Below are 14,667 nucleotides of genomic sequence, written 5' to 3'. Positions count from 1 at the left end.
GCTTCACTTAGGTAGAAACACGTCCATTCTACAGCAGCTGCAGTGTAATTAGTAGCCGCATTCACACTAAGAAGCTTACATCCAAAGGGTTGAGCAAAAAAGAAAGCAGATTACAATTTGAGAAGTAGGATCTCGCTGCGCAACAAACACAAGGGACAAACACCAATCTAAAATGTATCCAGAGTCAATTCGGAGCATTGGTGAAGTCTCAGCCTTATCAGAAAAGTCCATTTTTATTCCTTGAGTTGAAAGTTTGGCCGTGCAGCTTAAAGACCTCCTTGCTGAAATGAACTTTTTTAACCAGTACCCCTCAGTACTTACAGATTGTAAGTCACATGCTCCATTCTGTTACCTAGCAACAGTAAAGCTCAGGCAAAAGTTCCTCCAGGAGAACTTCCATTCTGACTGAGGGGGGCTTTGTGCTCAACCTTTTAGTAATAACACAGAGTGTAAAATCCATCTTATTCTACCTGGTTACACGGTGCCAACGTTACACATCTTTAAGAATATCCCCCATCATTTACAAGTTGTTTCATTATTCTTTTCTGTGTAACTGACAGAAAGAGACTATGTAGAATTGGTAGCATCTTTGCAATCAGATCAAGCTCAGCATTTTAAAACTACCCACCAAAAAACAGAAACAAATAAAATGAACATCAGTACATCACTGCATCAAGAGAAAAGAAAGAAAACATACTACTAACCTTCTGACTGGGACATAGTAACCCTGCATAATAAGAAGAGAAAGAGTTGGAGTGGCACTGCTCTCCACATTTTGGCTGGTCCGTCCAGCTCCACTGTGCAGATGGAGGAGCTGCAGGGACTGGAACGGTTGGGGGGGGCTAGGGGGGTCTGGGATGCTGTTGGCTCTCCTCTAACTTGGTTCCTTGGCCCACAACTTGATCAAAAGGGGCGTGTGCAAAGTGCAGGACAGCCGCTCCCCCAACCCTCTGGATAAATCCCCAAGGCGGGCCGTGGAATCTACATAATGATATGCAGCTCCCATGACTCCAAACCTTGCATCACTGCCTATGTATGCATTCAGTCATGTGGAGGGATTATACCCAATTAACTGCAAAAGATATTAAGCAGTGATTACTTTTACTGTATATCTTGAAAAAAAATGTATACAGTATATTTATTTTGGCGAAATATACATCTGGCTCAGCGTTCCCATTCACAAAAATAACCAGGCACTAAAAAAGTTATTTTAATCTAAAATGGAATTTCTGTGAAAAACACTGGTTAGTTTTCCCTTCCATTTTTGGTGGATGAATACGAGTTAGGGGCTGCCACCTAGCCGCCATTAAGTAAAACTACATCACCACCTGTTGTCATGACGTGGGTTCCAAGGGCAACCGAGAGATTCAAACTTCAACAGAAGTTTATCATCGTGTTTTTGTGTTTCTCTTTATGTGTGTGTGTTCTTTGAGGCCACATTAGGACGCTGTTTATGTATACAAGGTATCCCATAAAAATATAGCTCGAGTATACACTACGTATTTTTTTTTCATGTAGAAACTAACGTTTACTGGTTTGTTTTAATGTATGACACTAACATTAGATTGAACCCCCTACAGTACTGAGACATTCAACACGTGAAATCTGGATTGTCATTAAAACTTTTTTTTAAGAAATGGCATGTGGCATTGGAACTTACCTATCGTAACAACCCCTCCCACCCCCCTAAAAAAATATAAAAAAATAAAAAATAAATAATACTTCTCAAAAGTGGAAAAAAACGAGACATAATACAAGTTAACTAACATTAGGAAGATAATATAAATGTTTTTTTTAAATAAAAAACAGTGTGCACCCTAACTCGCTTTTATTTTAAATTGAAGTTGATGTTTCTTTTTTTAAGAACAGGGTGCCACGGTAACGATCTGATGACGTCACTACGTCGTTGTGCTCTCGAGTCAGAAGTAGTACACAATACAACACAACTAGGAACCTAGCATGCTCATTATTATAACGTTCACTGGTTAAATGTATAAAAACTACGTAGTTGTTAGCATTTACTTTCAAAATGTAGCAAGAACTTTGAGAGCGTTTGTTGAATTAATCAAAATGTCGTCTCAACGAAAAAAGTCCGAGAATTTGAGAAAGAAAGTGAGTAAGTGTGAGGATAACATGTTACTCTCTGGACTTTCGCTCAACGTTGCTGTAAGTATTATTAATGTCTGTGTACAGTATGGATTTTGTTACCTTCGTCTGCTCGCTAGTCAAATGAATGTTTGTGTCCAGTTGGATTAGATTTTTGGGTCTGTTAGCTATACGTCACTTGTTATTGACGTCATGTTGTTAATTGTGAAACTTGTTTGGTAATTAAAGTTGCCAGCAAATTCAATAAGGCAAGTGCAGTGAGAATGTTTAAAATTTGATGATTATTCAGTTTATGTAAATGTATTTCGGGTACTTGTCAAATTGGTTACTTGGGCCAAATTTAAGTTTAAAAAAATTATATAGGCTATATTTTACATTTAAAACGAGAAATGTAGAACTATTTTTAATTAAGTAATTTGAGGGCTTAGATCATTAAGTCAAGACTACTATTTTAAAGTTTGAAGTAATTTGTACAATTTAGGAGGTACATATTGATTTTATTTCAGTCAAGAGCCAATATCATCAGTGTAATTCTCCATGATAAATTGCTTTAATTTTGGTACTTTTGACAGTACATGATTGTACAGCACCAGACACATGATACATGGTGCAAGTCCTGAGTCCAATGCAGTTTTTCCCATCTTTTATTTTCCATCCATCCATTTTCTTTTCCGCTTTTTGTCCCGAGGATCGCGGAGAGTGCTGGAGCCTATCCCAGCTGTCAACAGGCCGGAGGCGGGGCACACCCTGAACTGGTTGCCAGCCAATCGCAGGGCACATAGAGACAAACATCCATACTCACAATCATGATATAGGGGAAACTTCGAGTGTCCAATTAATGTTCCATGTTTTTGGGATGTGAGAGGAAACCGGAGTGCCCGGAGAAAACCCACACAGGCACGGGGAGAACATGCAAACTCCACACAGGTGGGGCTAGAATCGAACCCGAGTCCTCAGAAGTGGGAGGCCAACACTTTACCAGCTGATCCACCACGTCATCCATCTTTTATTTTATGTTACAAAAATGTCACAGCACACCACCAAACAAAAATGCAACAAAAAAAACACCACAAAGTAATGATCCCGCCTCAATTTAGTTACTCTGAGTTGCTTCTGTTTAATGAACGCAAAGATAATCTGCTCACATGAAGCCTTTATTCTGTTGTGGGAATGGCAAGAGGTTTATTGTACCTTCTGCCATCTATTGGAAGAACATTCAGATGTTTTGCCTCTGAATATTTGTTACCGTCTTATATAAAAACAAATGTATTTGTAATAAATAATTTTGGGCGAATTAAGTGAAATTCGCCCCAAGTTCCTGCAGCACACCTGATGGATATTTGTTAACTGGGATGAACACCAAGTAATATGTTCTTTGTAAAGGTAATAAATGTGCAAGTGTAACTAATATTGTAGTAAGAGTTTACAGTACTTTACGCTTACCACCACCAAATACTTGGATATCTTGCCTTTTCTGCAGCACATGGATATCAATCAGAAGACTTTGGAGAAATGCAAGGACCTCCCCACCGCCAATTTAACAGAGACGTTGCTGCTGGAGTCGAGAATAAAAGAACAAGCCAACTTGATCTGTGTACTAAAAGAAAGATCAGATGAGCTGTTTCACCAATGCCAAAGTCTGCAGCAAGTCAAGACTGAGCTGGAGAAGCAACTTGAAAATTGTCAGAAAGAAGTTGTGCAAAAGCAGCAGAGAGCAGAGCTGGTGGAAAAAAGATTTCTGGATTTAGACGCCAACAGCCGAGCGATTATTGTGTTCATGGAGGAGTACAAACACCATAATGCACAGCTCAAGTTAGAAAACAAAAAACTGCAGACGGAAAATGATAAGCTTTTCTCGCAGAAGTTACACGATAAAGAGATGACCATTCAAAAGCTGACAAAGCAAATAAAAGCGCTAACAGGGGAGTTCACCGCTAAGGAGACTGCATATCAGTAAGATGTATTTATTTTCATTAACAACAAAAAATTAATACAGTGGTGTGGCTGGTGCCTTAAAATACACGTTACATTTTTTCTAGCACCTGACACACGCACACAAAAAATAGGGGAATGTTTTTTTTCAATAAAGAAAATGGTCAATAATTAAATAGAATGTAAAGATTTAAACAGTTTGTTTAAATCATTTGTCATTATTTAATCCAGTTCTCATGGTGCACCTTCTTGAGTGCCTGCCTTGGTCACTGGAGGACAGAAACACGTCCTGCAGACTCAAAGAAGAAACAAAAAGCTCGTTCCTCAGAAAACTAAGGCCATGCATATGTCAAGGCACCTCTGTAGTTGTACATTTTATCTTGTGGTTGTCTTCTTGAGCCGTTGAAGAAGATCAGGTTAATGATAACTAAAGACGCAACATGTTACTTTGTCTAAAAGGGAGAAAATAACCCAGAGTGAGACAATATCCTTGAAACAATCAAAAGAGCATCAAGAAACAGCAGCATCGTTACTTGAACAATTAACTGAATCTCAGCAACACTATGAGGCCGCCGAACAAATGTGTAAAGGTAGGTGGTCAACAACTCAATCTTGTACATCCGCACGCAGCATTTAGAGGCACTGCTGAACTTTTGGCTTCATCGCCACCAGCCGTAAAGCTGAAACTTCTAAAAACCGAGGAGCAGCATGCCTTGAAGGAAGCCACGATGACCAAAAGCATTACAAGCCTCACCAGAGAGAGAGACAAACTCCTGCGGACCTCTGTGGAACAAGAAAACGCCATACAGGTAAATTTGGGGGGAAAAAATGGCATTTCTCACCAGAATGTAAAATTTTCCTTTTATACACATCTAATTACAGGAAAAGCTAGAAGAACTGCGGCTTCTGGAGATACAATACAAAGAGCAGAAAAGAGCCCGGACAAAAGCAGAGGAAAGGTAAATATGGGTACTAAATTTGTCTGCTCCTAAATGAAATTCATTGCTGACATCATGGGCAAATGATACCGAGGTTTTGCCGCTTGTGTTACTCTTCCTGAAGCCGAGTGATCTGAAGTGCTGTGTCGGAGCGTCTATTAGAACACAAGTGTCACGTGACCAATGACGTTTGACACTTTGAACATCACCACTGTTTCGCTTTATTCCTTCAAAATGGAAAAAAAAAAAGCTTTTCATTGGCTCATGGTGGATTTTGCATGCATTTTGAGCCAAAGACAGCTTGACAGGTTTCAATCAATTTGAAAGATTTGAGTGGTTTGACGCCATACGAGCTATATAAGGTGCATGCATCATTATCCTTCAAGATGGTGTTGTGAGGAGATCAAGATTTGGAGGGTGAGAGTATTTTGGAATGTCAACCAGTGGAGTCCCCAAATAACAAACCATTATTTTTCAAGGTTTTTCTTAAAAGGAGCACATACACATGTTTCTGAATTCACGCACAATGATCATTTTGCAAAGTAGGAAGGATCTCTAATCTCGTTAGCAGCTTTTAGTGCACTTCAATGAAGCTCAAATCTTGAAATAACACCTTAACCAACATTTAACAATTATTTTTGCATTTGTTCTTTGTGATAATCTGTAATGGGTTTTATGTGTATTGTGGGGAGCATCTGCATGTTTCATTGTAATGATGGCACAATCATCTGGTGTGAGTGAACAAAACAAATGAATGACCATACATATTTTTCCGAATTATTATTGCCGTCATGGGAAACTGTGGCAGTCGTTCAGTCGTGTTCTTTAGAGGTTGCTATGGCTTCAGTTGTCCACCGGATGTCACCATCACTGAGCACCTGAAGCTTTACGTTTTTTACAACTCTAATGCTACGAGGCAGCACAGTGGGTCAGCTGGTGAAGCGCTGACCTCACAGTTCTGAGGTCCCAGGTTCAATCCCGGACCAGCCTGTGTGGAGTTTGCGTGTTCTCCCCGTGCCTGCGTGGGTTTTCTCCAGGCACCCCGGTTTCCTCTCACATCCCAAAAACATGCAACATTAATTGGACACTCTAAATTGTCCCGAGGTATGATTGTGAGTGCGGCTGTTGTCTGTCTCCATGTGCCCTATGATTGGCTGGCAACCAGTTCAGGGTGTAATCCCGCATCCTGCCTGTTGACAGCTGGGATAGGCTCCAGCACTCCCAGTGACCCTCGTGAGGATAATCGGCAAAGAAAATGAATGGATGGACAAATGTTAGGAAAGCACGAGTACTTCATGAGACTTAACTTGCCCATCACCGCGTTCCTGGTGTGTGTTTCTGAATTCAGGTTTAAACAGGAAGCACAAGCAGTTAATGCAGATAAAAGAGTTAAGTCCCTTAAGATGGCGCTGGAAGAAGCCAGGACAAAGTACCAGAAGCTGAACAAGGTTTGTTTTTGAAGACAAAAATGACTGGCATCCTATCTAAGCTCATACTCACAATTTATGTCAATTTTGCAGGAGTTTGAAGCATTCAAAGAACACAGCAACAGTCTTCTTACGAAGGAAAGAGAGCTAAATAAGATACTGCGACACTTGAGATGAACCTTCAAGTTTTGTGAATCTCAAGAATAGATTTCAATTTGAAATGATCAATAGACAAAAAAGGCAAGTTTGAGCACTGCTGTATCACAATGTCATCTTTAATCTCATTTTAAGATTTCCAGACCAATACAAGCAAAGCATGACACATGAGAAGTTCCTCAAATAGAAATTAGACTGTACACATCAGAGGACCTTCCATAGATTGTTATTTACGAGTGTTCCTCTGCCAGTTTCTCTGCCTTCTGGACCACTTCTTCGATGGGACCGACCATGTAGAAAGCCTGTTCAGGCAAAGCATCGTATTCACCTGGAGAAGAGTCAGGGAAGAACGGTTTAAAGCAGGAAAATAGCTGTATCCCATTTCGGAAATCTATTCTTTTGCAGCACTACCTGCGAGAATGCTCTGGAATCCTTTAATTGTTTCCTTGAGAGGCACCAGCTTCCCCATGTGGCCAGTGAAGACTTCAGCCACCTGAAAGGGCTGCGACAGGAAACGCTGGATCTTTCGGGCGCGAGCTACAGTCAGCTTGTCTTCTTCAGACAATTCATCCATACCCAGAATAGCGATGATATCTTGTAATGACTTATAGTCCTGAAAAGGATATGTAGGGGTCATCAGATCTTATTTTGATTCTTTATTAAAATGCTGTTAACATGAGTCTTGCCTGGAGAATCTTCTGTACGCCTCGAGCCACGTCGTAGTGCTCCGAACCCACAATGTTGGGGTCCATGATGCGGGAGGTGGAATCCAGGGGGTCGACGGCGGGGTAGATGCCCAGCTCAGCAATGGCACGGGACAGCACGGTGGTGGCGTCCAAGTGAGCAAAGGTTGTGGCAGGAGCGGGATCGGTCAAGTCGTCAGCCGGCACATAAATTGCCTGCAATGCGAGCATGTTTTTTTTTTTTTAAATTCTGTCAACGAAAGCTGCCACATCAATCCCGTCCAGCCATTCCTTACTTGTACTGAGGTGATGGAACCTTTCTTAGTGGTAGTAATTCGTTCCTGCATGGTACCCATATCAGTGGCCAAGGTTGGCTGGTATCCCACAGCAGAGGGGATTCGACCCAACAAAGCAGACACCTGAAGGACAATTCCACAATCCACATATCTGAACTGAATTGATTATATTGGAAATCAATGCACACTGACAAGTTAGGGATATTCAGCTTTTTATGAAATTTCAGAATGACCCTCAAGTGGACAACCTTGACAAGTGAACTTAATTTGACCTCTAAACTTTTGACACGGAACTCGGCCCAAAGTGAACGAAGTGGACCATCGCAATTACAATTACAGTTGGCGCCTTTCAAGTAATCAAGCGGTGCCAAGTAACTGTCTACCTAACTTCTTGATGACAGCTGACATCGCTACCTAAAATCATGTCGTCAAGAAACGCCCGTGAGCAGAGTGGTCAAGTTCATTCCTAATTGGGTTGAGGTCAAGTCACTCACTTCTAATCTATTTAACATTGTACCATTGTTTAACTGATCAAGAATTGTCTCTTGCAATTTTGGCCGTGTTAATCATTTTAAAGACAATCTCCAAGGATTCTCCACCAATCACCACTAAGAATTGCATTGCAGACTGGACATGGTCAGTCTGTGCCAACTGATTGAAATGAAATTTATATGACAATTAAACATTTTGGTAGAGATTTTCACAAGAATCATGGAAGTTGACACATGACGTGCTTTTGCTGGCCTCATAAAATCACGTGGCGGGCTAGATCAGGCTCCCGGACCTTGAGTTTGACAGCAGTGGTTTCAACAGTCCTCGTCATGTCCAGAGTTTGATATCATGAGACGACAACACTTAACATACCTCACCATTGCAAGTCTTTGATCAGCGTTCTCAGGGATATTTGGCCAATAACCCTTAGAGACTGTGCAACAGCTTAAAAGTGACTGGAAGAGTCACAGAAACGGATAGACGTGGACATCCTTTGAAACACATTGGTGAATTAATGCAGTTACATACCAAATTTAGCCATTCAGATCCTTCATAGTGAAAAGTACTGAACCTTAGAACAGTTGGAGATGTACATTCAAAAATGTTGAACAAAGTCCAATTCACCTGCAGAGTCTTAACGTGCATTTTTGATTCATCATGAAATTTCGTTGGGAACCCAAATAAATTTTTTCAAAGTTCTTAAGCGTTTGTTGCATTGTATACCTCTGATCCAGCCTGGGTGAACCTGAAGATGTTGTCAATAAAAAGAAGCACGTCCTGTCCCTCTTGATCACGGAAATATTCCGCAACAGTCAGGCCAGTCAGGGCGACTCTGGCACGAGCACCTGGAGGCTCGTTCATCTGGCCGTACACCAGTGCAACCTGGAAACATTTATCATGGGTTTCAACACTACACTCAATAATGTACCGTACACAATGACACCGTGCATGTTTAATTTTGGTTGTAATTTGCAGTGATGCAGAAATGAGATGAAATGTTTCTAATATTTTGTCCCTCAGTCAAAAACTGACAAAATTTGACCAAATTAGGCAAACTGAGGAATGCACGGTTCTCAGCGACCACAGATGTATCCTACTGAACTTCTCAATTTACTAATGCAATCCAATATGCAAGTACAACACAGGAGAGAGCATGCCAGGGTGTCACCTTTGAGGTGGTGTCCTTCAGGTTAATGACGCCGGACTCGATCATTTCGTTGTACAAGTCGTTCCCCTCACGAGTGCGCTCTCCGACTCCAGCAAACACCGAATACCCACCGTGAGCCTTGGCCACGTTGTTGATCAACTCCATGATCAAGACCGTCTTACCCACGCCAGCACCGCCAAACAGACCTGTCACACAACCGGCACAAAAGTGAGGCGATCCTTTCACGTATGTAGGAATTCAAAGATAATCTTGCTACTGACCAATTTTTCCACCCTTGGCGTAGGGTGCAAGGAGATCTACCACTTTAATGCCAGTGACCAAGATCTCCTGCTCCACACTCATGTCAGTGAACTCGGGGGCTTCTGCATGGATCGGAGCAGTCCTGTGAGACAGCAGAGGTTATTTTTACTTTGCGATTTAAAAACAGCTATAAATGGAAGGTGTGTGGAAGGATGAAAAAGATTTAAACACCTTTTGCTTTTCATAGAGTTTATAGATTACTTGATAAAGGGTGCATAATACTTGACTATGAAATTGATAGCTTCTACCTGTATTTTTATTAATTCTTGAAAAATAGTTTCATGAAAAACTCAAAACAGAGCCACCCATAACTTACATAATTTTAGAATCAGGTATTCTACAAACGTTGGTCTCACAGTTCTGAGACCCGGGGTTCAAAACCCAGCTCCGCCTGTGTGGAGTTTGCATGTTATCCTCGTCCTTGCCTGTTTGGGTTTCTCCGGGCACCTCTCCCAAAAACATGCAACATTAGTTGGACACTCTTAACTGCCCCTAAGTGTGATTGTAGTCTGTCTCCATGTGCCCTGTGATTGGCTGGCAACCAGTTCAGAGTGTACCCTGCCTCCTGCCCGTTGACAGCTGGGTTAGGCTCCAGCATTCCCACAACACTCATGAGGATAAGTGGCTAAGAAAATGGATGGATGGATGTTGGATTATTCAATAATGTGCAGGTGGTACAGCGGCACAGCGTGTTGGCTTCACAATGAGCTGCAGCTGCTTAATGCTCTTTTTGGGGAGCCCAGTCAGAAGACCATTACAACAGTCAAGTCTACTTGAGATAAAAGCATGGGTGAGGTTCTACTCGTCTGCTTGACAGCCTTCATTACGGATATGTTACTTATATGACGAAAAGAATTTTGAGTAATTGATTTGTTATGACTGTTGAAAGTCGGGTCGGAATCTATCACAAAACCAAGGTTTCGGATTTCGTCTTTAGTTTTTAAAGATAGTGATTAGAAGTATTTACTAACATCAATCCTCTTTTCTTTTTTTTGTTGCCAAAAACCATTATCTCAGTTTTGTTATGGTTTGACTTAAGAAAAACTTGGCTCGGCAAATTATTTATCCGTTTTAGTCAGTGGCACAAGACCTATATTAAACTGTAGTCATTTGGAGACAGTGCTATATATAACTGACTCTCAAAGGTAGGTAGACTCTCGAACATATTTTGAACAACAAAAGAATTGCCACAGGGGAATCGAAAATATAGTATGAGAAAATTTACTGTTTGGTGCTAATTGGACCACGTTCATCAATGGGTTCTCCAATGACATTCATAATCCTGCCCAAAGTCTCTGGCCCCACAGGGATTCTGATCGGGGCCCCGGTGTCAAGAACCTTCTGCCCACGGATCAAACCTTCTGTGCCATCCATGGCAATCGTCCTGACTGTGTTTTCACCTAAAGAAAGACAAGAGTATAGAATGTAGAAAGAACCATGGGCTTTCCTATGACATGCTTCTGTATTCTGGGGTCACAATTTAACTCACTAACCAAGATGCTGAGCCACCTCAAGCACCAGCCTGCTGTCACGGCCCGCGACTTCCAGCGCATTGAGAATGGGGGGGAGGCCTTCATCAAACTGAACGTCCACGACAGCACCGATCACAGCCGTGATGCGTCCATTGCCAAGAGCTGCCTTAGCAGCAGGGCTTGCGCAGCCCCTGCCTGTAATGACACATTAAACTCAACTGAACCAGATTTGCAAGTACACCTAACGGTGTTATTAATCCACTCAAGAAGCCCCAAGATTTAAATGAAAGTTACTCTGTCAGTACATAAAGTTGTCAAGACCTGGCATAGAGGCTGAACTGAATGTAAGTATGCAGGAGAATGGGGATGATGCCGTTTTGAGTGGATTGTAAATTGAGATGGATGCGACGCAAATATTCAATTTGAACTGTGGGGATTTTTTTTTAAACTCAGCTGTAGTAGGAGAGTAACATAACGAGCCTACAACGTGCCATAACCCGTTACTCACTTCTAATTATCAAAATATGGATGGATGGATGTTAATTGTGGTTGCAGTTTGCAGAAATTTAGTACTACATTCATTCATTCATACTAAAAGCTCACATTGTAGTAAGCTTATCGAGTTAAAAGAACTATTATGACAATCAATCTGAATAATTTCCACGTTATATACACTCCATTCATTGTGTCTGACAACCCAGAATAAGCCTGTAGCTTTGGGCGTGAAATGAAAGGTCATTGAGGACATGACAACAACGTCAGATTAAGAAGAAATACAACATCCAACATATGATTGTCGCATATTTAGCACAAATACTAATAGTAGCAAATGTTCATTTTGAAATCAGACATTTAAGGCTCGGAAAGTAGAGGCCACTTCCATCGGACACGGTTCAGAGGACATTTAGCCCAGGGAAGTGGAAACATAACTTACCAAAATTTAGGTTCACATTTGTACCACCGAATGTCTTGAATGAGTTGGCACCGGGCTTCAAAGCCTGAAAAAAACCTTGACTGCAACGTCCTACGATAGCCAGCATGGTTAAGATGGCTGAAGGTGAAGCCGCTCAGAGGACAGCCTCAGTTGCAACTCCTGAGCCGAATGGCAGTGCTGCGCATGCGCAGTAAATCGTGCTTTCGTGCCCTCTTTTCACCGGAGGATGGCGGTACTCCACTGCCTGAGCTCTCAATAATTGCGTCACGTCCGGTGGGAGCCCGTCATCTGTCGTTCATACCCGGAATTGACTCCTCCGTACAGGGCACTTAACCACGCCTCCTGAAGTGACGTCACCCCACGTGCGCTGACGTAAGACAAACAGTAAAAATGGCAAATACAATACAATACATTCTGAAGTGAGACAGACTCTATGCTTCTGATTTCATTCAAATCAACGATATATTATAGATTCTAAATACAATACATTCTTAACTGAGAGAGACGCCATGCTTCTGATTTCATTCAATCATTCACACGTAGCAATGTTATGCTAGCGGAGAACGTCTCATTCATTTATACGAGACGTGTATTAAAAATCAAATTTAGGGCATATCTAAGTGCAAACACAGTCTGGTTAAGGTTCGGCCGCGAGCCAGCAAGAAATCAATACGTTTGTGCAGTCCGATCATCGCTAAATATCGCTCAACAAAGAATAAGTGTGTCAATCGTTCACACGTAGCAGTGTTATGCCAGCAGAGAACGTCTCATTCATTTATACGAGACGTGTATTAAAAATCAGATTTAGGGCATATCTTCGTGCAAACACAGTCTGGTTAAGCTTCAGCCGCGAGCCAGCAAGAAATCAATACGTTTGTGCAGCCCGATCATCGCTAAATATCGCTCAACAAAGAATAAGTGTGTCAATCGTTCACACGTAGCAGTGTTATGCCAGCGGAGAACGTCTCATTCATTTATACAAGACGTTTATTAAAAATCAAATTTAGGGCATATCTTCGTGCAAACACCGTCTGGTTAAGCTTCTGGCCGCGAGCCAGCAAGAAATCAATACTTTTGTGCAGTTCGATCATCGCTAAATATCGCTCAACAAAGAATTATTGTGTCAATCGTTCACACGTAGCAATGTTATGCCAGCGGAGAACGTCTCATTCATTTATATGAGACGTGTATTAAAAATCAAATTTAGGGCATATCTTCGTGCAAACACAGTCTGGTTAAGCTTCTGGCTGCGAGCCAGCAAGAAATCAATACGTTTGTGCAGTCCGATCATCGCTAAATATCGCTCAACAAAGAATAAGTGTGTCAATCGTTCACACGCAGCAGTGTTATGCTAGCGAAGAACTTCGAATTCATTCATACGAGACATATATTGAAAATCAAATATTGGGCATACCTTCTTGCAAACATATGTGTTCCGGTTGATATTAGATGGATTTAGTTGATGATGCGGTCTTCCACAAAGTTTGATCCATCGAAGGCATTTTTCGTACTGGGTCTTCGGTTTTGGAAAGGGTACGAATCGAACTCCACCAACTAGCCTTTCAGGATACCTGTCGTCACTATTACAAAGTCCGTGACTACGCCTCTTAACCATATTTTTTGTTAAATAACCCAAATACACGATAAAACGCTAACTAAACCTATACTTGCAATGTTGTCAGAGAAAATGGCGGGAGCAAAAACGGGCTTTGGTCTATGCAAATCTCTGGCCTCTGATTGGTCAGTGACACGGATTGCGCAATATCCACGGAGGGGTCAATTAGCTTCATGAGCTAACGCCGGAGAAAAAGATTAGCATTGAATAAAATAGTTGGATAAATTGTTTAAAAAAAAAGAAAAGAAAAACAATTGCCAACCAGATTCGACGTTAACTTAACTTGTAACCTATAGCAGTCGCCCTTGTTTTTTTTTCCATTTGTATTTTCCAACTTTAAGCATAGTTACAGCGTCAAGCTTAGTTTGTAAAGATTTCTTGATGATGGTATTATTTTATCTGGTACGTTCTTTACACAAGTTAAACAAGATGTGTAATCATTTCGTAATTCATTGTAATAATCACCTGACTTTCACCCATTTTTTTCTCTTATTTGAAACATTTCCTTGAAAGGGGCCCAACCGCCTGATAAACAAATATAATATTCAGTAAGGGATAGGTTTCAGATGACGTCACCACAGTCCCAGGAGTCCCTTGTCCGCCATTTTGAGTCTCTGAAGCAAGTTAGCATCAATGTCAATAAAGCAAACAAGCCCCTTTCGTCCCATAATAATGGGCCACACATGCCTAGTTTGATGGTGGTGAAACAAAGAGGTCGTATTTTGACATTCCAAAGGTCGTTGTCAACCAGGGAAGTAAAAAAACTAAGCCTCTACCACCGAGCAGGATTTCTTCCTGATTCAACAAAGAGACACTATAAACTTTGCTCGGATAATTTCGTAGCACGTAACATTTTCAATTTAATACCTGTGGGAACAAAGAATGAATAAATTATGTTCTTCTATGTTATGTTCTACGCAAAGGTATGACAGAGAATTCTTTATGATAAAGACTTAAAGATAAATAAAAAAATCAACTTACATTTGTAACTCCAGAGTGCCGTAATCAGTAAGACTTCTGTAACTGTCTTGCTATCCCGTAATTTTACTGAATTCTCGACTGCAAAAAAGGCAGTCACGTATGAACACAGTTCTCCGAAACCAGCCAAACAAGTACAATGACTGGAGAGCAGCCATCTTTTTGGGATA

General features: G+C 41.2%; 3 protein-coding genes across 7 annotated transcripts in view; 1 reads left to right on the top strand and 2 right to left on the bottom strand.

The window, feature by feature from the left end:
- lrp2a (low density lipoprotein receptor-related protein 2a) overlaps positions 1–883 on the bottom strand; it is a 61,834-nt gene extending 60,951 nt beyond the window's left edge. Inside the window, exon 1 of the mRNA XM_061841001.1 lies at positions 705–883. Coding sequence (XP_061696985.1) covers positions 705–774 — 70 coding nt within the window. The 5' untranslated portion in view covers positions 775–883. The remainder of the gene's footprint in view (positions 1–704) is intronic.
- The window catches only part of zgc:172182 (coiled-coil domain-containing protein 89), a 42,968-nt gene extending 36,334 nt beyond the window's left edge, over positions 1–6,634 (top strand). For 4 of the 5 annotated variants that reach the window (XM_061840992.1, XM_061840994.1, XM_061840993.1 and 1 more), the window contains 6 exons: positions 3,587–4,059; positions 4,498–4,628; positions 4,711–4,847; positions 4,921–4,997; positions 6,325–6,424; positions 6,497–6,634. In XM_061840992.1, coding sequence (XP_061696976.1) covers positions 3,587–4,059; positions 4,498–4,628; positions 4,711–4,847; positions 4,921–4,997; positions 6,325–6,424; positions 6,497–6,580 — 1,002 coding nt within the window. In that variant the 3' untranslated portion in view covers positions 6,581–6,634. Of the gene's footprint in view, positions 1–1,904; positions 2,167–3,586; positions 4,060–4,497; positions 4,629–4,710; positions 4,848–4,920; positions 4,998–6,324; positions 6,425–6,496 lie in introns of those variants that run through there. The other variant, XM_061840996.1, reaches the window with a different exon arrangement.
- A 26-nt stretch (positions 6,635–6,660) lies between these two features.
- On the bottom strand, positions 6,661–13,560 carry LOC133511904 (ATP synthase subunit beta, mitochondrial). Its single transcript, XM_061840991.1, has 11 exons — positions 13,319–13,560; positions 11,905–12,271; positions 10,992–11,165; positions 10,724–10,898; positions 9,459–9,580; positions 9,199–9,383; positions 8,754–8,912; positions 7,539–7,661; positions 7,246–7,458; positions 6,971–7,172; positions 6,661–6,887 (listed from the first exon to the last, which is right to left on the bottom strand). Exons 2-11 carry the CDS (start codon positions 12,008–12,010, stop codon positions 6,790–6,792), a joined length of 1,557 nt encoding a protein of 518 aa, XP_061696975.1. The 5' UTR covers positions 12,011–12,271; positions 13,319–13,560; the 3' UTR covers positions 6,661–6,789.
- Positions 13,561–14,667: the final 1,107 nt, after the last annotated feature.

This window comes from Syngnathoides biaculeatus, chromosome 14, assembly GCF_019802595.1.
Source record: "Syngnathoides biaculeatus isolate LvHL_M chromosome 14, ASM1980259v1, whole genome shotgun sequence".
Classification (NCBI taxonomy): domain Eukaryota; kingdom Metazoa; phylum Chordata; class Actinopteri; order Syngnathiformes; family Syngnathidae; genus Syngnathoides; species Syngnathoides biaculeatus.
This window is presented reverse-complemented; position numbering and strand designations above follow the sequence as displayed.